At 54.9% G+C, this 25,693-nt stretch overlaps 2 protein-coding genes across 7 annotated transcripts in view; one reads left to right on the forward strand and one right to left on the reverse strand.

Annotated features, from left to right (window-relative positions):
* The window catches only part of ENDOV (endonuclease V), a 100,118-nt gene that overhangs the window by 44,432 nt on the left and 29,993 nt on the right, over nt 1–25,693 (forward strand). The window contains exon 10 of one of the 6 annotated variants that reach the window (XM_049701481.1): nt 8,337–8,604. The exons of the other annotated variants lie outside the window; for them this stretch is intronic. Coding sequence (XP_049557438.1) covers nt 8,337–8,347 — 11 coding nt within the window. The 3' untranslated portion in view covers nt 8,348–8,604. Of the gene's footprint in view, nt 1–8,336; nt 8,605–25,693 lie in introns of those variants that run through there. 6 annotated transcript variants of the gene reach the window in all.
* Nucleotides 8,569–18,186, reverse strand: NPTX1 (neuronal pentraxin 1). The gene is made up of 5 exons (XM_004275552.3): nt 17,592–18,186; nt 17,095–17,302; nt 14,729–14,973; nt 13,338–13,517; nt 8,569–12,551 (listed from the first exon to the last, which is right to left on the reverse strand). The coding sequence occupies exons 1-5, from the start codon at nt 18,033–18,035 to the stop codon at nt 12,330–12,332; spliced, it is 1,299 nt and encodes a 432-aa protein (XP_004275600.1). The 5' UTR covers nt 18,036–18,186; the 3' UTR covers nt 8,569–12,329.

Raw genomic sequence — 25,693 nt, forward strand, 5'->3', positions numbered from 1 at the left:
CACGCAAGCATGCAAGCTCACACGCGCCCTCCTCCCCCTCCCCCATCCTCTGGCACCATTTGCCTTCGGTGTTTCTAAGCCTGAAGCTGGCCCAGGTGCCTGAGCTGAGCCTTCTTCTTCCGCCCCTCAGACCACCCACCGGGCACCTGGCCCCAAGTACTTGCTCATGGTAGGTGCTCAGGAAACAGGTCCTCGATAAGTGAATGAATGCATGAATGTACGTTTTTCTTTATTTCTCTTTTTTTAAAACTGGAATATAGTCGATGTACAATATTGTATAAGTTACAGTTGTACAATATAGTGATTCACATTTCTTAAAGGTTATACTCTATTTATAGTTATTATCAAATATTGGCTATATTCCCTGTGCTGTACAATATATCCTTGTAGCTTATTTTGTACATAGTAGTTTGTACCTCTTAATCCCCTACCCCACGTTTGCCCCTCCCCCTTCCCTCTACCCACAGGTAACCACTAGTTTGTTCTCTCTCTCTTTTTAAAAAAATTATTTATTTATTTATTTGGCTGCGCCAGGTCTTAGTTGCAGCATGTGGAATCTTTTAGTTGTGGAATCTTTTAGTTGTGGCATGCGGGATCTTTAGTTGCGGCATGCGGGCTTTTAGTTGCAGTATGTGGGATCCAGTTCCCTGACCAGGGATTGAACCTGGGCCCCCTCCACTGGGAGCATGGAGTCTTAGCCACTGGACCACCAGGGAAGTCCCTAGTTTGTTCTCTATATCTGTGAGTCTGCTTCTTTTTTGTTATATTCACTAGTTTATTGTATTTTTTAGATTCCACATATAAGTGATATCATAGAGTATTTGTCTTTCTCACTTCACTTGGCATAATGCCCTCCAGGTCCACCCATGTTGTTGCAAATGGCAAAATTTCATTCTTTTTTTATGGCTGAGTAGTATACATATACATTTATATACACGCCACGTCTACTTTATCCATTCATCTGTTGATAGACACTTAGGTTACTTCCGTGTCTTGTCTTGGCAATTATATATAATGCTGCTATGAACATTGGGGTGTACATATCTTTTCGAATTAGTGTTTTTGGGGTTTTTTTGGATATATACCAGGAGTGGAATTGCTGGGTCATATGGTAGTTCTATTTTTAGTTTTCTGAGAGACCTCCATACTGTTTTCCACAGTGGCTGCACTAATTCACTTTCCTACCAACAGTGTATGAGGGTTCCCTTTTCTCCACATCTCGTCAACGTTTGTTATTTGTGTCTTTTTTGATGACAGCCATTCTGACAGGTGTGAAATGATATCTCATTGCAGTTTTGATTTGCATTTCCCTGATGATTAGCACTGTTGAACATCTTGTCATGTGTCTGTTGGCCATCTGCATGTGCTCTTTGGAAAAATGTCTATTTGGGTCTTCTGCCCTTTTTTTTTTTTCGTCGCATGGCATGTGGGATCTTAGTTCCCTGACCAGGGATCAAACCCATGCCCCCTGCAGTGGAAGTGCAGTCTTAACCACTGGACCACTAGGGAAGTCCCTTCTGCCCATTTTTCATTCAGGTTGTTTGTGTTTTTGATGTTGAGTTGTATAAGCTGTCTGTATACTTTGGATATTAACCTCTTATTGGTCATACCATTTGCAAATAATTTCTCCCCTTCAGTAGATTGTCTTTTCATTTTGTTGATGATTTCCTTTGCTGTGCAAAAGCTTTTAAGTTAAATTAGGTCCCATTTGTTTATTTTTGCCTTTATTGCCTTTGCCTTAGGAGACAGATCCAAAAAAATATTGCTACAATTTAGGTCAAAGAATGTTCTGCCTATGTTTTCCTCTAGGAGTTTTATGGTTTCTGGTCTTACATTTAGGTCTGTAATACATTTTGAGTTTATTTTTGTATATGGTGTTAGAGAATGTTCTAATTTTATTCTTTTACATGTAGCTGTCCAGTTTTCCCAGCACCACTTATTGAAGAGACTGTCTTTTCTCCATTGTATGTTCCTATCTCCTTTGTCATAGATTAATTGACCATAAGTGTTTATTTCTGGGCTTTCTATCCTGTTCCATTGATTTGTATGGCTGTTTTTATGCCAGTACCATTCTGTTTTGATTACTGTAGCTTTGTAGTATAATCTGAAGTCAGGGAGACTTCAGATTATACTGAAGAATAATCAGAGACTCCATCTCTGTTCTTCTTTCTCAAGATTGTTTTGGTTATTTAGGATCTTTTGTGTTACCATACAAATTTTAAAATTGTTTTTTCTAGTTCTGTGAAAAATGCCATTGGTAACTTGATGGCGATTGCATTGAATCTGTAGATTGCCTTGGGTAGTATGATCATTTTAGCAATATTGATCCTTCCAATCCAAGAACACGGTATATCTTTCCATCTGGTTGTGTTGTTTTCAGTTTCTTTCATCAGTGTCTTATAGTTTTCTGAGTACAGGTCTTTTACCTCCTTAGGTAAGTTTACTCCTAGCTATCTTATACTTTTTTTTGGTTTGTTTATTTTTGGCTGCGTTTGGTCTTCATTCCTGTGTGCAGGCGTTCTCTAGTTGCGGCAAGTGGGGGCTACTCTTCGTTGTGGTGCGCGGGCTTCTCATCGCGGTGTCTTGTCTTGTTGCAGAGCACGGGCTCTAGGCACGTGGCCTTCAGTAGTTGTGGCACGAGGGCTCAGTAGTTGTGGCTCACAGTCTCTAAAGCGCAGGCTCAGTAGTTGTGACACACAGGCTTAGTTGCTCCACAGCATGTGGGGTCTTCCCAGACCAGGGATCGAACCCGTGTCCCCTGCATTGGCAGGCAGATTCTTAACCACTGCGCCACCAGGGAAGTCCCCTAGGTATCTTATTCTTTTTGATGCAATGGTAAATTAATTGTTTTCTTAATTTCTTTTTCTAATAGTTCCTTGTTAGTGTATACAAATGCAACAGATTTCTGTATATAAATTTTGTATTCTACTATTTTACTGTATTCATTGATGAGCTCTAGTAGTTTTCTAGTGTCATCTTTAGGATTTTCTATATGTAGTATCATGTCATCTGCAAACAGTGACAGTTTTACTTCTTCCTTTCCAATTTGGACTCCTTTTATTTCTTTTTCTTCTCCGATTGCTGTGGCTAGGGCTTCCAATGCTATGTTGAATAAAAATGATGAGAGGGAATTCCCTGGCAGTCCAATGGTTAGAGCTCTGTGCTTTCACTGCTGAGGGCCCAGCTTCAATCTCTGGTCAGGGAACTAAGATCCCACAAGCCACATGGCTTGCCCCCCACCCGCCCCCCAAAAAAGTGATGAGAGTGGGCATCCTTGTCTTGTTCCTGATCTTAGAGGAAATGCTTTCAACTTTTCACTGTTGAGTATGATGTTGGCTGTGGGTTTGTCATACATGGCCTTTATTATGTTGAGGTATGTTCCCTCCATGCCCACTTTCTGGAGTTTTTTTTTTTTTAATCATAAATACGTGTTGCATTTTGTCAGAAAGCTTTTTCTGCATCTATCTAGATGATCATATGGTTTGTATTCTTCAATTTGTTAATGTGGTGTATCATATTGATTGATTTGCTGATATTGAAAAATCTTGCATCCCTGGGATAAATCCCACTTGATCATGGTGTAAGATCCTTATAATGTATTGTTGGATTTGGTTTGCTAATACTTTGTTGAGAGTTTTTACATCTATGTTCACCAGTAATATTGGCCTGTAGTTTTCTTTTTTTGTGATATATTTGTCTGTTATTTGGTATCAGGGTGATGCTGGCCTCATAGAATGAGTTCAGAAGTGTTTTTTCCTTTGCAATTTTTTGGAATAATTTGAGAAGGATAGGTATTAACCCTGGGTTTAGTGCCTGCGTACTAGTGATCAGAGCCAGGTCGCGGAGTCTACTTGCTCGGCTCAGGGATCCCAGAGCTGGTGTCACATCACTGTTGGGGTGGGGAGGGGCGGTTCTTGAAACAGTTGGGTACAGGGTCCAGGCTGTCCTGAAGCTTGTGTTGGCCTGATAGTGGGCAGGACTGGGACCCAGCTGGTTCCAGGGCAGGGTCTAGCCTGCTGGTGGGCAGGCTGTATCCATAGGCTGTGGGATTGTGGTTTTCTTGTGTCTGGTGCCTGCCCACTGGTGGGTGGGGCTGGGTCCTGGGCCCTCTGGTGGGCAGGGCGGTGTCTGGGGTGGCTGTGGGCTCAAGAGGTCTTTAGGCAGCTTGTGTGCTGATGGGTGGGGCTGTGTCAGTTAGTTGCTTGGCCTGAGGCATCTCAGCACTGGTGCCTACAGGTTGTTAGGTAGCGCCAGGTCTCAGCCTTGATGAGCTAGAGGGAGGATCCCACACAATGGTGCCTACCAGCACCAGTGTCCACGCGGTAGAAGGAGCTCCCAAGAATGGCTCTCACCAGAGTCTATGTCCCCAGGGTGAGCCACCCCCCGACCCTCACCTCTCCAAGAGACTCTCCAAGACTAGCAGGTCTGGCCCAGGCTCCTATCAAATTACTGCTTCTTCCCTGGGTCCTGGAGCATGTGAGATTTTGTGCGCACCGTTTAAGAGTGAAGTCTCTTTCTCCCCCCAGTCCTATGGGACTCCTGAAATTAAGCCCTGCTGGCTTTCAAAGCCAATGGTTCTGGGGGCTCATCTTCCCGGTGCAGGACGTCCAGGCTGGGGAGCCTGATGTGGGGCTCAGACCTCTCACTCCTGTCGGAGAACCTCTGCAACATAATTATTCTCCAGTTTGTGGGTTGCCCACCCAGGGTTATGGGACTTGACTTTATTGAGCGTCTGCCCCTCCTACCCATCTCGTTGAGGTTCCTTCTTTATGTCTTTATGTCTTTATTTGTAGAATCTTTGTAGATCTTTTCTGGTAGGTCTTTTTCATTGATGATTGTTCTGCAAATAGTTGTGATTTTGATGTGCTTGTAAGAGGTGAGCTCAGGGTCCTTCTACTCCGCCATCTTGGCTGATCTCCTGTGTGTACGTTTTTCTAAAGGGTCAGTTGTGGTTCTTCATTTCCTTAATATACTTCTCTGCCCCTGTCCCCAAAGGGAGACTGATGAGTCCAGGTCATGACAGTGGGCTCAGGGCCTGTGGACCCCACCCCAAGTACCTACATGCACCCTGATTTATATGGTAGCTAAGAGATTCTGGGGAGAAAATGTGACCCAGGTCCACCAACAATGATCAGAAATATGAACTCCTGTAGCCTGAACAGGGACCCTGAGAGGGCAGTTAACATTGAGAAGTCTGGTGAGGGCAGATCCCATGGCTGCTGGACTGCTGGTGGGGCAGGGGGCAGAGGGGTCCTGTGTGAGCAAGGGTCTAGGAGCAGGTAGGTCAGACGTCCTGCACAGAGGGCCTTGCTGGTCCCCACGGATTGGGGAGGTTGCCTCCTAGGCTCGAGGGAGAGCCCAAAGGGACTGCAGAGACCAGCTGGTCCCACCCTGTCTTCCTATGCTGGGGAAAACCATGGCCCTAAAGACCACTGTCCACTTCCTTGAGTGACCATGTGAGTCTCAGGAAATGCAAGTGTGCTTCATGGGGAAACCAAGAAATGAAAGGATTTTCAGTTTTTAAGGATCAGACTGTTAGAAACAATTTATTTGAATGTCAGGAGAGGAGGGAGGCTCTGCTTCCATGGGGAGGGGCATCTCGGGAACCTGAGGCCACAGGGACTTACCACGTGCATCACACGTGGGTGCGTGAGAACTTGAGGGGTCAAGGATGACAGAGCAGCAAAGTGCGAGGGAAGAGCAGGTCTGGCCAGAGATTCACGGGCTCAGATTGGGACTAGGTCCTCTGTGAGGAGGTGGCCTGCCAGCTGCTGACCCCTGCAGATGAACTGGGAACCTGATAGCTAGTGTGGAAAGACAGGGGCTTTGCAGTCTGATCGCCCGCTCTGCCACTCATGAGCTCAGCAGGTCACCCGGCCTCCCCACCAGCTCCTCATCTGCAAAATCAGTGTTATCATCAGGGTGGCCATTGGGATGACGTGAGATGAAGCGTAGGAATGAGTTAAGCACAGAGCGTGATGCACAGGGTGGATGTCAATGGCCCCTGGAGGATAGCAGCACGGCCGGGGCACCTCCAGAGGTGGACTGTGGAGAGTCGTGAGGGTCTGGGCCCCTGGCAAATCTAGCCGATGGGCTAGCCAATGGGCACCACCGGCTGTGAATGGGAAAGAATCTCCTTTCCCATTCTCCTTAGCAGTTCTGCTAAGGTCAAGGCAGCAGTGCTGGCTGACTCCATCCCAGGGACGGCCCCTCGTTGGCTGGGCTGAGCATTCCAGCCTCTTCCGAAGGGCATCTGGTTCCTACAAAGAAGCCAAGCCCTGAGCTCAGAACCACAGGCCTTTCAAAGAATTCCAGAACCTTTGTAACTTCCCCCCAGCCACCACTTTTATTCTCTCTTATTTCCTCATTGCAGCAAGTAGTTAACTTCCCAGAGCCCATGTGGCTTTGTGCTCCTTGGAGGTCTGCAGAGAGGGGGCTGCTGCGGACAGGCCCACTCGCTGGGAGCCTTATGGGGAGCAGACAAGGAGATGGAGCAGGTTGGGACTCCTTGAATTGTGCTGCTTCTACCCTGGGGGCCCACAGCTGATGCACAAGCCCCAGCTTCCTGGAGCAAGGATGGGGGTGGGGTGATACATTCCCTGGACCCTCCAGGGGTTGGTCTACACTCCTATGCTGCTCCCTGGGGGGCTTCTGGGGTGGGAGGAGTGTGACCGTAGAGCAGGTCAGCCAGGTGCTGCAGGAGAGACATGAAGGCTGAGACCCAGGGGACATGGGGGCTGTCTCCCTGTGTGCAGACAGGTGGGTGGATGCTGCAGCTCAGTATAAGGAACTGGGCACTACAGAAAAGAAATAGAAAAGGTAGAAAAGAAAAAAAGGAAACTCCCAGCTGGAGCTGTCTGAAAATGGGGCAGACTCTCTATGAATAGTGAGTTCCCCATCACTAGAAATGTGCAAGCTGAGAACATTTTCGTACACCTGATGGGCCGTTGGAGTCAATGGCTTTGGAGACACTCTCCAGCTTTGAAATCCCGAGCCTGTGTCCCTCTGCCCCAGGCTCCCACGCAAGCGAGCTCAGCAGCAAGGCCTGACTGCCTCCCTGCGAGCTGCTGTTCTCAGCTCCATGGCCCCTAAAGTCAGTCACTGATGTACCAATACAGGTGTGAGAGGTGGAGAAAGTAACTTGTTTCTGATGGTAGTTAAAATACCCAAGTTTTTGAATGAGCACTTCCATAGAAATTAGAAACGTAAGAGTGATGTTATTAAAGGCATAACTATGCACTTGCTTGAGTGGGAGGCAAAGAGGTGGTGTGTTGGCTGAAGCCGCTGAGATTGGGTACAACCCTTGCCCTGGCCACACGTGTGCAGCCTGGAGGTGGATACCACCCGCCAAGGGCAACTCTGGAGAAAACAGGTCCAGGGTCTTCAACCTGGCAGGGGCTTCTCTCTCCCAACTGGGGCTCCTCCTGCAGGGGCAATAGGGCGAGTGGCCACCTGCTCTGAGGCCAAATCCCCTCCCTCTGTACCACCCCAGGCAATGGACGGCTCAGTTACACCCCACCAAACCCCAGGTCCTGAGTCCTGGCCAAGTCCCCTCTGCTAACCCAGTGTGCATGTGGGCATGTGTGTTGGGGCATGGGGGAGACCCACCAACCAGGCAGGCTGCTTTGGCCCCTGGTCATTAATTTTGTCCCCTGGAAGGGAACAGTTCCAAAGCTCTTTGTTCATCCAGAGTCTAGCTTGGTCCACCAGGGGCCAGGGAAGTAAGTTCTTCTCAGTGCCCAGGGCTCCCGCGTCACCCATCTTTTTGTTATGTGAATCTAGAGATGCTGTCTTGCTTGAGAGCAGGAAAGCAGCCTGGGAACCCCAAAAGAGGAGAGGCAACCAGGTGTTGGCCAAGGATGGGTCAGCAGGGATGTGGCAAAGGAGAGCAGAGCAGGGCTGTTTGGGAAGGACAAGCCCAGGCCACCTGGGACCTGTGCCCAGGTGTGCTGTGGGCAGTGCATTCACTCAGTAGGGAGCAGGGCTGCAGGCGAGGTGAGGAACGGGCAGTTACTCTGCACCCCAAGCCCCAGTGTGGCCTCCACACTTTGGGAAATCACTTCACCTCTCTCTGCCTTGGTACTCTGCCTTGGTATTGGCTATTGGGCAGGCCCCCTCCCCAGCTCTGATGTCCAGTGTCACCAGATGACTGCGGGATTTTCAAGGGGCACAGGGCAATAGGCAGGCATGCATCCCCTGGGAGGACCCCTGAGGTCATCCAGCAGGTTGAGGTGACATTTGCAAGCTTGAGAAAAGAAGAGATATTCCAAGGAGACCACAGTCTTTCTTCACTCTTTACTGTGTAAAAATAAACTCAACAATTCATGTCATTTCAGCAAGAAAATGAAGAAAAAGAAAAAAGCAAGAATACCAGTAGAAATAGTGCATTTCCAGAACTGCTTATGGGAGGTGGCAGGTCCCATGGTTTTGACCCATTAGATACCCAAAAGGCTGCGGATCATATGAAAAATGTACAGCTTTGGTTAGCAAATAATGAAAAAGTAAGATACATCAATTCTGTTTCCTATTATACAGTATATACAATATAACAATATCAACCATAGGGGGTTTGCTTTGTTGTCGTTGATTTTTTTGTTTTTTTTTGGCAAATAAGACAAAATTGGGACTTTAAGTATTTGGGCTTTTTTTCTCCTCATTGACTTGTTCCCCTTCAACAAATGGCACTTAAGTCCACTGTGCATGGAAGTGATACATTTCCCGTCATTAGCTGAATAAATTTACACACTGTGTTTTAAGAGATGAAACCATGACTGCTTTAAGCCACATTTTGTTTGCCATAAGGTTACAAAGGATACTATCCTCTTAACGTTTACAATTCGGAACCCTAGTTTCTTCTATCAGGGTTGGAACTGACCATCAAGTCCTCAACTCATTCCACTTAACAAGTCAGCTCGGGACAGAGGGGCCACCATAAATGGCCAGTGTGCATCCCATCCCCGACACATCTTTGAGAACAGGTGGCCCCTCTTTGGAGCACATTGGAATGACTGTGACCTTCATGCCAGCCTCTTCCCTCCCCTTCACTCCCCACAAGACACCCCCTTGGTCTCAGGTCCCAGGGCTGGTGACAAAGTGATCTTTGCAGTCTTAGAAAATAAAACTGTGAATCTACAAAAGGAACAGAAAGCATACAAAATGTATCTCTTTCTTCCAAAATAACATGCTTTCAGTTCTACGTTTTTGGCGGAGCCTGAAAGTATTTTCAAGGGAAATATAGGTTGAGTTAATTTATAGGTTTGTCCTTTTCTTTCATAAAAATACTCTTGTTTGGTAATAAACTTTTTCATCTAGAGTAAGAGAAATAATACTGTTATCAAAAGCAAGAAAGGCTTACGATTCAAGTGGGCTCTAATCCCCCGAGGGCCCGGAGAGCCTCTGTCAGCAGCTCTCCCACCTCGGACACCAGGGAGCTGTGGGACACCAGCTCGGTGAAAGCAAACACTGTCTCGACAGTGCTTTTTTATCTTCTTCTTTTATAAAATGGCTTACCTGAGATAGGCATGTATTATTTCAGTGCAAGAGGGAACATCAGTCAGATTAAGGGGTAGATGGAAACTATGTGGATTAGATCTGTGGCTGTGTAATCGGCCTTCCTCCGGGCTGGCAAAGTGCCAAGTGTTACCACAGTAAGGGAGTCCGGGGCTTGGCACAGGCTCCAGCTGGGGAGGGCGGAGGGAGTTAAACATCAGCTTCCATCCCTGGCACCGCAGGTGTGTCAGGGGAGGGGCGAGGAGGGTGAACAGGTCGGGAGGCTGAAGGGACACAGGCGTAAGCATCTGGGGTGTGCTCTGCCCCTCTCTACTTAGGGCAGAGGATGGCTTGTGGTCCTGAAAGGACAGCTCCCACTGCGCCCACTGGGACAGGAGGTGGTCCGGGGTCTGGTAGATCCATAGATCGGCAGGGGCTGGTGGGAGGTGCTGATGGGAGAGCACCTAGCACACTCTGGGCCTTGCCTACAGCTCTGAGATGGCTGAAGTGAGGGGTGGGGCCGATCTGGTCTAGAGGGGGATACTAAGCTCTCACTCTTTCCCAACCACAAGCATTGTTAGGCTTGTTCTCAACCTACATGTTAAAAATACTTCTTGGTGTGTTTGGGGAGTGGGGAGGGGGAGAGGGAATCGATCTCTCCCTTGACCTCCTCCGACACCCTTGGCTTGCTTACCCAGCCATTTTTAGTAGCTACATGGATGGTCACAGAACAATGGGTGGCACTGGGCACACAACACAGAACCAGAGAAGTTCATGCAGGCAGGGGAACACACACCAGACTGAGGAAGCAAGGGACATGCCACCCCAAGGAACATGCAAACAGAGAAGATCCCTTCAGATCCACAGATGCCACAGCCCGATGGGCTCTGACAAAGCACAGCGGTCTCAGAAGAAGCCACCGTTGAACCACAACACGTAGCCTGGCGCCTGGACCTCACCCTCGGCACTAGAGTGATGCATTGCAGAATGGCGACTGGGTACCGTGCAGACACCTACGCGGACACCAACACAGAGACACCAACACAGACACACACAGATGCACTAGGTTTCCGACACAACACGGACCTGCGTTTAAGGAGACAGGTGCCCTGGAAGGAACAGAAGACAGAAACACCTGCTCCTCCTGAAGAAATGTCTGCAGCTGTAGATGAGCCAGGCAGTGCAGTAAAATTTCTAGAAAGACTTGCCAGCCTTTTGCTAATTAGACTCCTGGTGACAGAGTCCAGGTTGCCCTCAGGGTGTGCGACCCCCAGATGGTGCAACAAAGCAGGGAGCTCACCCTCCCCTGGGTGTGATCCGTCTGAGTGCTATTCTGCTCGCTCTCATTCAACACACACACACACACACACACACACACACACACACACACACACACACGCACGCACTTTTCTCCCCGCCTTGGAAGGACTAGAAGGAGGCGCACATGTTAGTTTTTCATGGAGGGAAAGAAATGTCAAAGCTTCTGGACACTGGCTGGGTCTCAGTGTCACCAGCTGGTGACAGGTTGGGGCCTACATAGGATTTGCGCTCTGTAAGATGGGGGAGTGGATTTCAGGCCCCGGCCTAGCCATGCGTGGCTCCCCAGAAGAGGTCTCCGGAGGACCTGCCCCCTTGGAGGGCTCGCCTCGGCCCGGGTGAAGAATATGGCTGTCAGAGTTACCACGGACCTGGCCCGTCGACTGGCTGGGTTCAAGTTCCAGTGGCCCTGTGTGGCTGGGTCGTAATCAGAGTGTGGGTTTCCTGGTCTAAAAGGTCTGCTCTCAAGCTGACCCACCGAAGCCTCTGGTCTCCCACTGCCAGAGGTCAAGGGGAGGAGACCAGGGGTCCTGGCTTCCTGGGCTGTGGATGGGATGTTCCTCTCTTGGGGGCGCTAGCTGGCAGCTGAAGGGGAGTCTGAGGACGTGGGAAGGCTGAGGGCCACAGACGGTATCCTGGGCCAGAGCTGGCCGAGCTGGGTATGCAGGCTGGCCTCCCAGGCCCAGGGCTGCCCTCAGATGCCAACAGCAGGATGCTGGCCAGGCACTGGGGGTTGGGGGAGGGACTGCCCGGATCCTGAGGCTGGTCCCTCCTCCTCTGCCCCTGCCCAGCACGTGGTGCCATTACAGGACACTGTCTGCCTTCAACCCTTCAGAGAGAATTCCTTCTATGACAAGATACAAATTCTCCATGGAGAGGCCCCCGGCCTTTAACAAACTGCTACAAGATATTTATTTTATCAATATAGAGATATGTCGCTCTGAAAAACGTTTACAAACAAAGACGAATGCATTGCAGAAGAAGATGCACCAGCCCCAAGGCACACGGGCGGACACCAAAGTTGGCAATGCAGATATTAGACCAGTCATGAGATTTCCCAAAGCCACAGAGAAAGAAGAAATGAAATACCTCATTTAAAAAGAGAAGGCCTCCCCAGAGAGACAGACCCTTGTAGACACACAAACACACACACACACACACACACACACACACACACACACATACACATACACTCACACACAGGTCCTCTCACCTACGTGTGCATTTTTCAAAATGTTGCAGCTGCCGGCTTTACTGGTGAACAGGGCATGCCTGAGAAACAGTGCGGGCTCCTAGAGAGAAGTGGGGACACCTCAGGGACGGATGGGAGCCGGGCCTGCTTCACGTGCACGAGGACGAAACCAGGCTGTGTGCGTGTGCGCATGTACGAGGGCGATGGCCTTGAGTCATTCCTGGGGGAAAGGGAGAGAAGAAGAGACGACGGATCATCACCGCACAAGCAGGGGGGAAGCGGGAAGGGGCTGGGGACCTGGGGACCAGGAGGCTCAGCCCGGCCCTGGGCCTCAGTTGATCTGGCGACAGGCTTCGAATGTCCACTTGGTGGCTCCGCCGTAGATCTCGATGTGGGACTCAGACCAGGCAATGACATTGCCGGAAAGGGCCTTGGTGCTGCAGGTGGCCAGGTTGTACACCTCCCCCGGGGTCAGCTTGCGGTCCCAGATGTTGAAATGGGCCAGCTCGCCCACGAACGCTTGGGTGGCATCAAACCCGCCACCCAGAGTGTCCTTCAGAGAAAAGCAGAGGATGAGGGTGGAGGGGGTCATAGCAGTGTGGGCCTATCAGGAGGGCATCCCTAGGGGGAAAGACTCTCACATCTACCTCTGGTCCATTTGTCTCCCTGTGTCTGGTCTTCAGCTATCCATCAGTCCCTCCCCTGTGGGAAGCTCAGGAAAAGGAGTGATGCTGGCCTCCTCTGCCCTGGATGCAGAGCTTCTCCTGGGGGCACCTGAGAGCTGCCCAGTGAGGGAGGGTGTCAGCCAGGTCCATGGACAACTGTGGGAGCAGTGCCTGAAGGGCCTCCCCTACACTCCCTGCCTCTAGTCAAGAAATTCAGATGTCATTCTTTAACAGCAATAGTGGCCCAATGAGAATGGAAGCCCTGGGGCTCTCCTGCCTGCCTTTCCCTCCTGGGTGCCCAATGGGAGACAAACCACTTCCAGGAAATAAATTATGCATCACTAAATGCACATTTGGTCTTCCGGTGCCAAAGAGCATTGCTGCAGTTGTTGAGAAAGTTGTGGAGAGCCTTGAGACCAGAGCCCACTCCTGCTCACCCTTCCTGAAAGTGCCCATTCAGAGCAGGGACTTTGCCCAAACTGCTGCATCACTTGCTTCCCTCAGCTGCTTCTAGCGGAAACCACTTGCGTCTCCAGCTCCCTCCCACTTTGCTCCCTGCTGCCTCTCTGCCCTCTCTCCCAACACCCTCATTCTCCTTTCTCCTGCCTAGTCTCTGGTTCTGGGGCTCCTCCCCCTGCAGCTGCCCCCCCTTTCCCTGCCCCCATGGCCTGTACCTGCTCCTGGCCCAGCACCAGCACGCCCTGTGGCTTGATAGGGTGATAGGGCGCCAAGTTCTCGCCGTTGCCTCCCTGGGTGCCATCCTGGTAGGCTTCCCAGACCCCGTCCCGGGTGGTCCAGGTGATGCAGATGTGGTGCCACTTGCCATCATTGATTACAAAGGGCAGCTTAGCCACCTGGGAAGGAGAACAACATACAGGACATTATGGGAACAGGGGTACAATCAGAATCAATTATCATCACTAGTTAGTAGTTCAACCGATATTCATAGGCATTTACAATAAATATCAAGAGCTGTTACTGAGTTCTTGCAGCACCTGCCCCTCTGGACTGTCAGGCCCATCCATTGATGGAGCACAAAATCACAAAGGAAATGGGAAGATTTGTCAAGGGGGCTCCTAAGATCGATCTGCATATGCATGCAATCTCCTCCCTCTTGGCTAGTCTATGAAACAGGCCCTCTGATGGAGGAGGGCCACCCCTGGGGGCTGAGTTCACTGCTGCTTTCTGAGCCTCTCCTCTCTTCCAACACTCCATCTCTAACTGCCAGATCTCTGGGTCTACAACCCGCCCAGCCTTTTTGCATAGACTCTGAAAGATGCCAGGGGAGATGGCTCCATGCCTTTTAATGCTCAGACCAGCCTCTCACCTGGAATTTCACTCACGCTCTTAACATTTCAGGCAGGGAGCCTGCCTCAGCCAATGAAAGAACCCTCACACCCTTTTAACTTGGGGGAAATGGGGCCCCAGAAAGGCACAGCCCTTTCTAGGCAAGGCATCAAGAGCAAGGGCTTGGAATCTAATTCCCAGCCTAGGTTTTAGACGTTCACTACCAAAGCTGCCATAGAGATGAGGGAGTTCGGGAGTTGGCCGCTATTCCCACAGCTAACGAGGGCCAAGATGGAGACGGGCTCCCTGGAGGGAAAGTTTGCCCTCTCCCAAGGACTCGCCCAGATCCGGCCTCCTCCCAGGGGTAGGGGGCTAAGCAGGATTGATTTGGACTCTCTAGGAGCATCTCTACCCGCCCCCCCCAGCATCTATGGTCTCCCAAATATGGGGGAGCAAAGTCAGCTCCAAGGCCAGCTGGGGGAGGAGGAGTCTGTCAGATGGATTGTCACCCGGGATTATCCTCCTCCACCACCAGCCAGGAGGCCTCTGTCTGGGAGGCCTGTTCATGGAGCACGGCAAGGGCACCCCTGCCCACTTCTCCCAGGCCTCACCCTGCACCTCCCTCAGCCCTGCCTGGCAGGCTCTCCTCTTGGGGCCACAGTAGCATCTGAGGCTGTATATCTCATGCTACCGAGACCTGTCCCAGCAGCTGGCACAGACTGGGGCCCTGGGGGCCTCGCCCTGCTGCTCTGCAAGTCCAGAGGGGTGGGGACTCTACCTTGTCGTTGATGAGGATCTCCATGGGGTTGTTGCCCCACTCAATGAGGACCAGCTCATTGGCCTGGCCGGGCACAGCATAGGAGAAGGGCGTGCCCACCCCTGGCGCTGCGCTGGACTTGAGCCACATGCACACCGTGAAGGCGTACATCTCCGGCAGGCTCTTCTTCACCTTGGCATACATGTAGTTGGTCCGCAGGGGGAATGTGAGCTGGAACTTGTCTCCAGGGCGGTTGTCCTTCTGACCTGGGGAGGACGGGACACAGTCCAGATACCTGCACCTTGACGAAGCGCCTGTCCCTGACTAAAGCAGGCTTGCCAGTGCCCCTGCCCCCAACCAGGCTTGGTGATGCAGACAAAGCAGACTCCTCTCTGTTCTGTAGATGCTGAAAAGGAGGCTCGGAAAGGTCAAGTGCTTTGCCCCAGGGCACAGGGCCAGGACGAAAGAGCTGACCCAAGGTCTCTGCTCCCGGTCTGGCTCCCATAAGGTGGCTCCCACACGGTGACCCCTGTGGAGAGGCTGGGATGGGGGTGTGGGGAGCCGCCCGCATACTCTGGGCTCTGAGCATCTGCACCTGGGCTGGGCAGTGGGCATGGGTAGGGAGTGGGTCAGTGCGCACCCTGTAAAGCAACGCTCGAAGGTGTCACCACAGAGCAAGGAGGTCTCCTCCCGGCCAGTAAAGAGGCTATTAGCTCCCGTCAGAGCAGCCCCTCCAGGAGCCCAACCTGATTCCAGGATGCTGACTGCTGACGGTGCAGGCCCCCCAGTGCCCGTCACACTTCCCGTGAGGCCAGGACACACTGCAGCCCCTGGTCACTCATCTGACCCAGCCGATTTGCCCCGAGGACTCAGGCTGTTTCCAGAATCCCATCCATCCCACAGGAGGGAGAGTTGTACCCCCCGAGGCTCTTCTAGCAACTCTGTCTGGGCCCCTGCAGAGAGGGCAGGACAGCAGGGAGCCGGGAGGTGGCCCTAAAGCCAGGTTCCCCTAAGGTGACTTCTCTGAGGATGATGCCAGTCATTCTCAGGGCGAGCTTCCTGTGCGTTTCCTGAAAAATCAGGCTCCTGGTCCCATACCCTCCCTTTATACATGGCCACCAGCTCCCCGCCTGCTGGCAACGTCTCCAGGGAATGCTTTTCTGCCCTCTCACAACCTACACACACACTGTGGCTGTGGCCCTGGGCATGGTGTGACTGATTCCAGGCAAAACATTCCAATCCAGCAGTGGGCATGGGCACCAGGCCCAGAGCCAGGAAAACACACCCACCAGCTCCAGGGTGTACGCTGGGTGCTGCCAGGGAGCCCAGCACTAAACCGGCCCTCCAGGCCAAGAATTATTTCTAGAAGGCATCCTGCTGGGCCAGCAACCCCACGCCCTTCCTCTAAGCCAGGTGTCAGGAAACAGAGCAGGGCTGGCCCTCAGTGTTCCCCTTCCATTTCAGGCTGGCAGCCCCCTGCCCTTGGAGCACATCTGGTCCCTGGTCTCTCCAGGGGGTGTTCTTCATTTCCCCAATCTCCCCTTTCTCCCCCCCTCCCTTCCCCGATCTGTTTTTCAGTTACATAACGTGCCTTAAGATGGCACTGTTTAAATCCATCCAGCACACTTTGCAGTCCGAGAAGGGTCACGTGGCCCTGCTTCGAGCCCCGAGTCTCACCCCCCCACACTTTTACAACCTTGTTTGATTTCTGCGACTTCAAGGCTGAGCCTCCCGAGCTCATCCGTGGGCCTCGGGTGAGATTGGGGCTGGCTGGAGTTGGCGACTCGGGAACCGCGGGGCTGCATGCAAGATGCCTGGGCTTGGGTCACTCAGAAGAGAAAACCTTGGGGGTGTGCTCAGGGTGGAGGGGAGGACCCGGAAATCCCCAGAGGATGCCAGGGCACCAAGGAGCTGGGAGGAAACCTGCTCAGGGCCCAAATGTGCCATGGACCACGAGGGCCCAGCCCCAGCCCATGCCCTGCTCTCTGCTGTGGATGGGGACCGGCTAGAGCCAGGTTTTCCTAGCCAGGGAGGACTCGAGCCAGCCAAAGCTATAGTGCAAAGTTGCTGAAGATTAAACAAATCAGACTTGGAAAAATCCTGTGAGTGTGTGAGTGTGTGAGTGTGGCGGGGGAGGGGGGAGGGAACCCCAGGCAATCCCTTCCTCACTCTGCTTCCTGAGATGTCCCAAGCCCAGGGCACCCCAGTCCTGCCAGGAACACCAACTGGAGAAACTGGGGCAGGGATGGGGCTAGAGGGGTGGAGGAGCTGAGGGCTTCTACACTCCCAACCTGAGCTATGCAGGAAGCCAGGACCAGAGGCAGGGTCCCACTGGTCCAGGGAGCTGAGACAGGATGCATGACCCCCCAGCTCCCCATGACCATTACCTTTCTCGAGCTCGCTGATCCGCTGGTGCAGGGAAGTCAGGGCACTCTCGATCTTGACTCTTTCCTCGGTGTCATTTCTGGGGCCCCCCTTGCCCTCCTCCAGAGTGTTCACCCGAGACAGCACCTGCCTCTCCAGGTCATCGATCTTGCTCTGCAGCAGATCCTTGAGGCTGTTGGTCTGGCTGGAGGAATTGAGCCGGCTGTACTGCTGCGAGGGTGCAAGGGTGGGAGGGGGGGGAAACCATATCGTTACGCGTGGAGCAGGGGCCGTGCCGGGAGGCCGGTGGCGCGGTCCCCTCAGGGCGACTGCGGGGGCAGCCTGGCGGGGAGCTCGGGCGAGTGGCCGTCCGCGGGGCCCCGCACGCTTGGGGAGGGCCCAGCCAGGCATCGGCACCCGGCCAAGGCCTGGGTTGGGGATGTCGGGCCGGGTCGGGAATGGAGGTGGGGGAGGGCAGAGGGGCGCGCGAGCCAGAGGGGAAACAGCGGCGCGCGCGGACCTCGAGGTTCTCCAGGCGGGTTTTGAGCGACTGCAAAGTTTGCCCGAGTTGGCTGAGCGTCTCGGCGGCCGGCGTCCGAGACAGGTCGCCCATGGTGTTCTTGCCCGAGCCGGGCTGCTTGCGGCCGCCGCCCGTCCGCGCCTCGCCGGCGCTCGCGTCCAGCGTGCTCTGGCTCTCGCAGCGGCCCAGCTTGGTGGTCAGCTCGCGGATGGTCTCCTTCTGGCTCAGGATGGTCTCCTTCTGCTGCAGCACGGTCTCGCGGAGCTGCAGCACGTTGCTCCGGAGCTCCTCGGCGCCGCCGGCGGCCACGGACGCGGCACACATGTCGGTGTCCACCGGCACCGAGGTGCAGATGAAGCGCGTTGGCCCAAAATCCTGGGCCCCGCTGCCCAGGAGGCAGAGGGCGAGCAGCGCACAGGTGCGCGCGGCGCGGCCGGCCAGCATGGCTGCGGGCGCTGGGACCCGGCGCTCCGGGCCGGGCTCGGCTCGGCTGGAGCTCCGCGGGCGGCCAGCGCTCTGGGCGCCGCGCTGCTCACTGTTCCGCCGCGCAGTCCGCACCGCCGCGCTGTCCGGCCCCCACTGCCGCCTGCGCTGCGGAGCCCGCGCCTTTTATGCCACCGCGGGAGGGGCCTCGCGCTGCCGACGTCAGCGGGGGAGGAATCCCGCTTTAATTGTCTGCGGCCCGGGCCCGCTGCTCGGCTGGGGTCGTAGGGGTGCGTAGTGGGGGAAACTTCCCCCAACCCCCGGCGCCGCCGCGGCCTTCGCACCACCCTCTACCGGCCCGTCCCTGATCCCAGCCGAGAACGGAAGGAGTGGGGTGGGGAGAGGAGGGTGGGCCGGGCCGCGGCCTCGGACTCCTGGATGGGCCACCTGCATGGTGTCCCCAAATATCCGACGGGGCTCGGGGCGTGTGGGAGGCCACGGAGGACCCGGGAGACAGAATTCGGCTCAACCCGCTCGGCTGCACTGAACACCCGCGGGGCCCGGACCCGGTCCCCAAGGACTCAAGTCGTCCACACCTGCGTGCCGGGTGGGGAGCGCCGGGAGCAGAGCCTCACTACGTCGCTAAGTCCCGAGAGGGGGTCGCGGGACCGCTCCAAGTTTCTTAGATGTCCGTATGGGGTTAAAAAGACGCTATACACCCCAGGTCTGGGGGCTTCCCACGCCCTCGTTCTTGGCTCTTCTGTGCCCTCCCCCACCCCCCAGCTCCGAGCTTTGGGGACTGGCAACGTCTCCTGGGATTGACAGACCCCACCTCGTGCCGGCGGGGCAGGCGGGCACTTTCGGAGGCGTCTCTTGCGGATTAAGCCTTTCCTGCCAGCCGAGCGTGCCCGATTCCGGGCAGACGGCGCTGCCGGAGCTGGACGGTCCCTCCAGCCCCGGGGGAGGTGCCACGCTTCCGAGGGGGCCCTGCAGGCGGACCGTTTCGCGCTCTCCGAGCGCCTTCCCATCGCGGAGATGTGAGGGCACGTGTGTGTCCGTGTGCGAGTTGCGGTGCGTTCGTGTGTCCATGGCTGTGTGTGTTCGCGTGTGTGTTGGGCTTTCTGGACCCCATTCACCCCAGCTGTGCCCACTTCTCTGCCGCTGGGGAGGGGTCCGGGACTTTGGGAGGGGGGCGTCGCACCTGCGAAGCTCCAAACGATGGTAGGTTACTCATAGTCACCCCACTCACCCGCCCACACACTCGAGACATTTTTCTGGGCAGCGGCGCCGCGGGGCTCGGCTCCCAGATTTCCGTCCAGTTTTCAGTGCCCGGTTCGGGGCCCCCGACTAGGGCCTGAGACCCTGGCCAGTCCCTGGCGGTCAGAGCCAAACGCGCTTCGGAAGCCGCCCCTCCCAGCTCCCACTGTACAGAGGAGGGCACTGAGGTACCAAGACTCCGGGGTCCGGCTCGATGCGACAGGTCGAGCCATAGCTACAGTCACAGTCGGGGCCGCCCGGCGGACACCCCCGCCCCACGCCCCGAGCCCTTCATTCCGCTTCCTCTGGGCTCTGCGATGGCCCCGCCGTTGGCAAGTGCGCGGGTCCCTTCCCGGAGGGACCCACAGGCAGCTCCTGGGTGCGGAGCTGACTTCCGCCCCGCGGGTGGGAGATGAAGCCAGCTCTATTGAGACCTTTTTGATAAGCCACGATCTCCTCCCTCTCCGCAGCCTCCTCCCACCCGCTGCCCCCCGGGCTACTCGCGGCCAGAGTCTTTCAGCGGCGCCAGAGGGACCCCGCGACCCGCAAGCGGCTGTCCTGGGCTTGGCGCGCCTCGGTCCTGGGCTGTGCTGGGTTTCTGGCCCCAGCGGCAGCGCTCGCCCACCACTGAGCCCTGAGACCGGCCGCAGCTCACCGCCCGGCCCCAGGCCGCGGGAGGGGGCCGGCCACGAGGGTCCCACGCGTGTCTGCGACCGGCCGGAGCGCCCCAGGTCAGCAAGCGACTCGGGAGGAATTACCCGCGCGAGGGGCATCACGGCTTCTGCCCCAACTCCCATCCTGAGACCGGATGGAGTCACACACCCCCCACCCCGTCACCCCCGGGTCAGCGCCCCCCCCCCCCCCCGCCGGCGCGCTCCCCCGGGCCAGGGCTGTGTGTGGCCAGAGGCCGATTTCCGTGGGGCCTTGAGGGCACAGAGGGATGGCGCTCCGCAGAGATCGTGTGTGGGCGCGGGAGAGGAGCCCAGCTGGGCCGGGAGGAAGGTGTGGACAGAGCGGGAACCCTGGGCTGGGCCTTGCGTCCTGAGCCCCAGGAGCGTCAGGGGCTTGCCTGAGCAAGGCAGGGACCTGGGCTTTTACCTCCAGAGGAGATCTCAGCGGTTGGGACTCGGCACTTGGGCACTGAGGGCCAGACCCCGACCGCCCCCCGCCATCGCCACAGACCCCGACCGCCCCCCGCCATCGCCACACACACACACACACACACACACACACACACACACAGAAGATAGAGTAGACTGAGTCTGAAGGGGAGGAGGGACCCTGGGGCAATGTCCAGGGGCAGTGGGATCTCTGGCAGGGAAGTATGGAACCCTGAGGGGAGGACACTGCGGTCAAGGGCCCAGGACCCTTTGGTCCCAAGGGCGACCTCTGTGGAGCTCTCTGTCTGCCAGAAGGCAGTATGTGGGACACCTGCGCAGAAATGCTGGGCTGTGCTGAGGGGCTGGTAGGGGGCACACTATGGCAGCCCTCTGCCTTCTTTAAATCTTTTTAACTGTACCCAAGACCCTGGGCAGGAGAGATTCAATCTGGGTAGTGTTTGCAGCGTCCTCTCCCTCCCTAGAGTTCAGGAGGTATCTGGAAGTTGGGGACTAGAAATCAAGGACTGCCTTGCCCAAAACCCTCAGAGGAAGAACAAGTTGCCTAGCTACGTGGTCTGAAGGTCTCATATGTGTACACCTGTTCTCCCGACCTGAGCCCTGTATGTCAGAACTGCAGCAGGGATGGAGGTGGGGGTGGGGGGGAGGAAGTGCTGTATACACACTTGCAGTGGAGTTGGGAAAAGATGTGGCAGGATCACACAAGTATATGGTTTTCCCACCTCATGGATGCAATAGATGCGAAGAACCTAAAAAGCATAGATAATAGTAAAATGTAGTAGAAAACATTAGAAAGTGATGAGTTCTATGTATTACCTTCGTTCTTAATATAATTTATATAATTGTAAGTTTGTATAATTTAAATTTTAATGATGGCTGTGTTTAACAATCAGCTTGCAAATTCCTGGAAATGTAGCAATCAGCTGGAGCCAGCCAGCTGGGCACATCACTGGTGGAAGAGGATGCAGAGGCCTTCAGAGGTTAAATTGGGGGGGGGGGCAGGTACCTCGATGTAGGGAAAGCAAAGGGGACTGGTGGAGAAGTGTGGCCGGAGGCTCCCCAGCTGTGGCCAGCGTAGTAAAGGCAGGCAGGCACAGGAAGGCTAAACAGGTGGGTCGGGCACTATTCTGAGCACATCAGTGCTGTTGAGGGTCTTTACCCAGTGGATGGTGGAAGCCCACCCAGGGAGGGTGCCCAAGCCTGGTGCTGTGCCCAGGACCCTCACCCATACTGTGGTGTCTCCTGGCCCTGTTCTCTTCAAGGGCCAAGGCCATGGGCCAGCCTAGGAAGGAAAGAGCTACCCTCATGGCAGGCAATAGGGGGGCGCTGGGTGGGTGCTGGGAGGGCACAAGGAGAACCTGGGAGGACCTGGGAGGGCACTGGGAAGAGCTGGGAGGACAATGGACCCAGGCCAGGGCCCACCCACCACTTGACTCTGAGCCCATCTAGCATGAGGGTCCACCCTGCCTTTTGAAATAGCTCTCCCTGCAGGGGGGAGGCTAGGGAGTGGAGGGGGAGGCTGAGGAGTGGAGGGGGAGGGCCAGGCAAGGCCCCGGGACCCCATCTGGGAAGAGAAGAAGGCAGGAGTCCTCACTGATCTGGCTCTGGACACGGGTGGGCTCCTCAGACAAGAGTCAGGCCCATGTCACTGCTGAGGACACGCCGTGGACCCTGCTGGGTGAGCTGGCGTCTAACCTGGGATGGGAGGGCGCTGCGGTAGTGTAAGGGGCTGCTGTTTTAAATGTGTGGGGACACGTCTGCCATGCTCCTGAGTTGATTTTTGCTTTTGTTTCTGTTTTTGGTTTGTTTCTGTTTGCAGCAGCCCCACAGTGCTGGTTACGATCTGTTTTTCAGTCTGGGTGCTGCTTTCGTAGGGGTGTTCACTTTGTGTCCAGGAGGATGACTTATGCGCCACTCTATGTGTGGTTATTTGGGGGGAGGCAGCACCCACAGGTTGTCCCTGGAGCAGAGGAGACAGGCTTCTGGCTGCTACCAGGTGAGAGTCAGTAGGTACCTCTGGCAGCCAAGCCCTCACGACAGAGCCAGGCCATGTGACTCCTATGTGAGAAGCTCCTGGGCCCAAGGGATTGGGGATGGGGCCACTCTGACAGCAGCAAGTCCCACGGGGCCTCTGACCCCTGGCCTGGAGTGGCATTCCTGACAGGCCCCATCCACCCACTCTGGTGTGACGGGGACACGTCCCTGCTGCCCAGCTCTGCTGGGGGAGGGACCACACCAGAACCGTCCCCTCTGCCCTCTCCTCAGACACCCCTGCGGTAATAGCCTTATCTTATAAACAAGGAATTGTCCTTTTCAAAGCCCTCTGTCCATGTTCATTCATTTGCCTCCCTAAGGCATGGCGGGGCTATTGTCCTGACTTGGCAGATAAGGAAACCAAGGGAAGTCCAGGGTCTCCCACACGTGCAGTGAAGGCAAAGCTGAGAGGCAAGCCCTGGCCTTCACACTCCCACCCAGCTTTCTCCCTGCCCACCCCACTACTCCCCCCCTCAACCCCGAACCCACAAAGGAAAGAGCTCTCAGACTGGCAGGACTGAGTGGCAGAGAGGAGGCCCAAGAAGGGACAGTGGCCCATCCTGCCCACACCTCGTGGTGGAAGCAGATCAGGCCAGGTCCGCAGACCCCGGGCTGAGGAGCTGCTCACCTGCTACCCTTGGAGGAGAAGCCCCCTGCTCCACCACAGGGTGTTCAAGTTCATGCCCATTGTGTGAATACCAATATCCCTGCGGCAGCCACCTGGGGACTAACCAGTCGTGGGCCGTGGTCATTAGCGTTGGACAGTGGGGTCCCCCCACCCCGGGCCTCCAGACTCCCTGCACCCAGGGGCATTTCCCACCCTGAGGGCCCCCTTCCTCTGAGCCAGCCTGGGCAGCCGTCAGCCCAGTCTGGCTGGAACAGAGCCCTGGGTGGCCTGCCCTCCTCTGGACCGAGCCCAATGCTGGGATCAGGTGGGGAACGGGTACTTTTGAACTTGATGACTTGCTTACTCCAGTAAACAGGAGTTTACAGGCATAAACTTACCATCCTGTCTTGGTGAAAACTCACTTTTCTCCAAGCAGGGGTTTCTGGCCCCAGGCAGAACCGTGGGCACTTAGTACAGTGTAAATATTCATCAAGTGTGCTCTCAGTTCAGCAAATATTTCCAGAGCATCTACTGAGGGGCAGACCCGGTGCCGGGGCCAGGGATGAACACAACAGTCTCTCCATCCTGAGGGTGCTCAGCCTGGTGGGCAGATGGGGTACCACGTACCTCCAGGGCGGGATGGCACGTGAGTGCCCCAGGCCAGGGCAGGTGGGTGGGTTGGGGTCGAGCAGTCAGGGGCAGTTCCTGAGGAGGTGATACCAGAGCATGGTCTTGAGGAGTGAGTGGGGAGGGAGGTGGCTGGCACGAGCAATGCCGGGTGATGGAGGAGGGGCGTGAGTGGCGGGCGGGGACGTCTTCCATCTTCGCAGTGTAAACTGCAGAGCTGGCTGGCAAGAGGCGTGGGTGAGGGCTGGCAAGTGTGTAGGAGCCACAGTTCCGTCCTGTCCATTTCATCCTGTCTGCAAGGAGGCACAGCTGCGGTGCCGAGTGTATGTAGGAGGTTCTGCCTGGGAACCTGCCTGGGAGGGCAGACTTGAGGGGGACACTGGCTGAGAGGCTGCTGCTGGGTGATAAGGGGTGGGAAGGAGTTTGTGGCAGGAGCCAGGGAAAGAGAGACGGACTTGAGAACGTTTGAGGAGATGAAATCGTCAGGACTTGGTGATGACTTGGGTGTGAGGAGTGAGCAGAGGGAGGAACCTAGGAAGCTTCCTGACTGGTGCCGCCCACTGAGTAGGGGAAGGTCTGGAGGGAGGGAGAGACCGTGAGTTCTTGCTGGGACATGTCGCGTTTGAAGTGGTTATTCGACAGGCAGTAGGAAATTAAAATGATGGGGACCAGGTACTTGGCCCCAAACCCAGTACTTATTAGACTATCCATATTGTCCATTGAGGAGACTGGTCCTGAGCCAACAGGGACTACTTGTCAGTGGGGAGGTCGGGGGCTGACAATGGAACCCCGAGAGCATCTTCAGCCCGGTGGAGTTATAGCCAACAAGTATAGAGACGGCCCAGGGAGAGGATGGAGGAGAGCGCCCGGGACCCCACTGCTCCAGAGATTAGTTAAGATTTCTGATCTCTGAGAGTGACGCCACTGGTGACAGGTCCTGGCACTCCCAGCCATTTGCATGGTGCCCTCGGACACCAGCGTGCTTCCCAGCACTGTCATCCCTTCCCTCCAGACAAAGGAACTGGTAAATTCAAAAGCCAGGTCTGGAGCGGTCCTGGAGCCCCCACTCCAGAACCCCATTTGTATCCCTTTGGTTGGCTCCCTTGAGCTAACAGCATCTGGCTGGTGTGGTGGGTGCTGGGGCCGCCAGCCCGCTGTGTCCTTCCACATCAATTTTACCATCTGCCACAGCCAGGAGAGGGCATATGAAATATAAAATGAGCCGAGGCATAAAAGTGTTTTGGAATAAAAATGGTATGTACCAGCAAGGGATTACAATTATTACAAGGTCTGTGCCTGCTGCCATCACTCATACCTTAGAGGGGAGGGCATGAGCTCCTGCCTCTCTAGCCTCCTCCTCTGGGGACTGGGCCACCGCGAACAAGGCTCACTGGACAGAGGCCGCAGGCTGCCAGGCACCGGCGAGGTCCTGAGAGCCCTGGGGGACCTCCCAGTGCACCAGAGAACACGATACAGACCAGTTCCTTCGTTCCCTCATTTGATCACGGAGGAACCTGTGAAGCGGTCACAGCAGGGGCTATTACATTTTATTTCCCCCATTTTACAGACCAGGCAATCGAGGTTCCTTACGTTTCAGTGTCTTGGCTTAAGCAGCACAGCTAATTCTTGTAATGTAAGAACTGGCCTTCTGTTTCCAATCATTCATTCATTTATTCATTCAGTGAACAGTCAGTCTTCCAGTATCTGTTGTGTGCTGCCGGGAACTCTCCCAGACAGTGGAGATGCAAGAGCTTTCCAGCTAATTTTTTTTGTTTGTTTTTTTTTGCCGTACGCGGGCCTCTCACTGTTGTGGCCTCTCCCGTTGCAGAGCACAGGCTCCGGACGCGCAGGCTCAGCGGCCATGGCTCACGGGCCCAGCCGCTGCGCGGCATGTGGGATCTTCCCGGACCGGGGCACGAACCCGCGTCCCCTGCATCGGCAGGCGGACTCTCAACCACTGCGCCACCAGGGAAGCCCTCCAGCTAATTTTTTTAAAGTTGATTTCTTGGTTTTAAGTTTCAATTTCATGCACTTTT

The sequence above is a fragment of the Orcinus orca genome, chromosome 19 (assembly GCF_937001465.1).
Source record: "Orcinus orca chromosome 19, mOrcOrc1.1, whole genome shotgun sequence".
Classification (NCBI taxonomy): Eukaryota; Metazoa; Chordata; class Mammalia; order Artiodactyla; family Delphinidae; genus Orcinus; species Orcinus orca.

Coding starts and splice junctions, on each gene's coding strand:
- NPTX1 (XM_004275552.3), bottom strand. CDS start 18,035: ATGCTGGCCGGCCGCGCCGCGCGCACCTGTGCGCTGCTCGCCCTCTGC. Junction 13,518..14,728: donor AGATCCTCATCAACGACAAG/GTAGAGTCCCCA, acceptor TCTCCTTCCCAG/GTGGCTAAGCTGCCCTTTGT. Junction 12,552..13,337: donor TGGTGCTGGGCCAGGAGCAG/GTACAGGCCATG, acceptor TTTTCTCTGAAG/GACACTCTGGGTGGCGGGTT.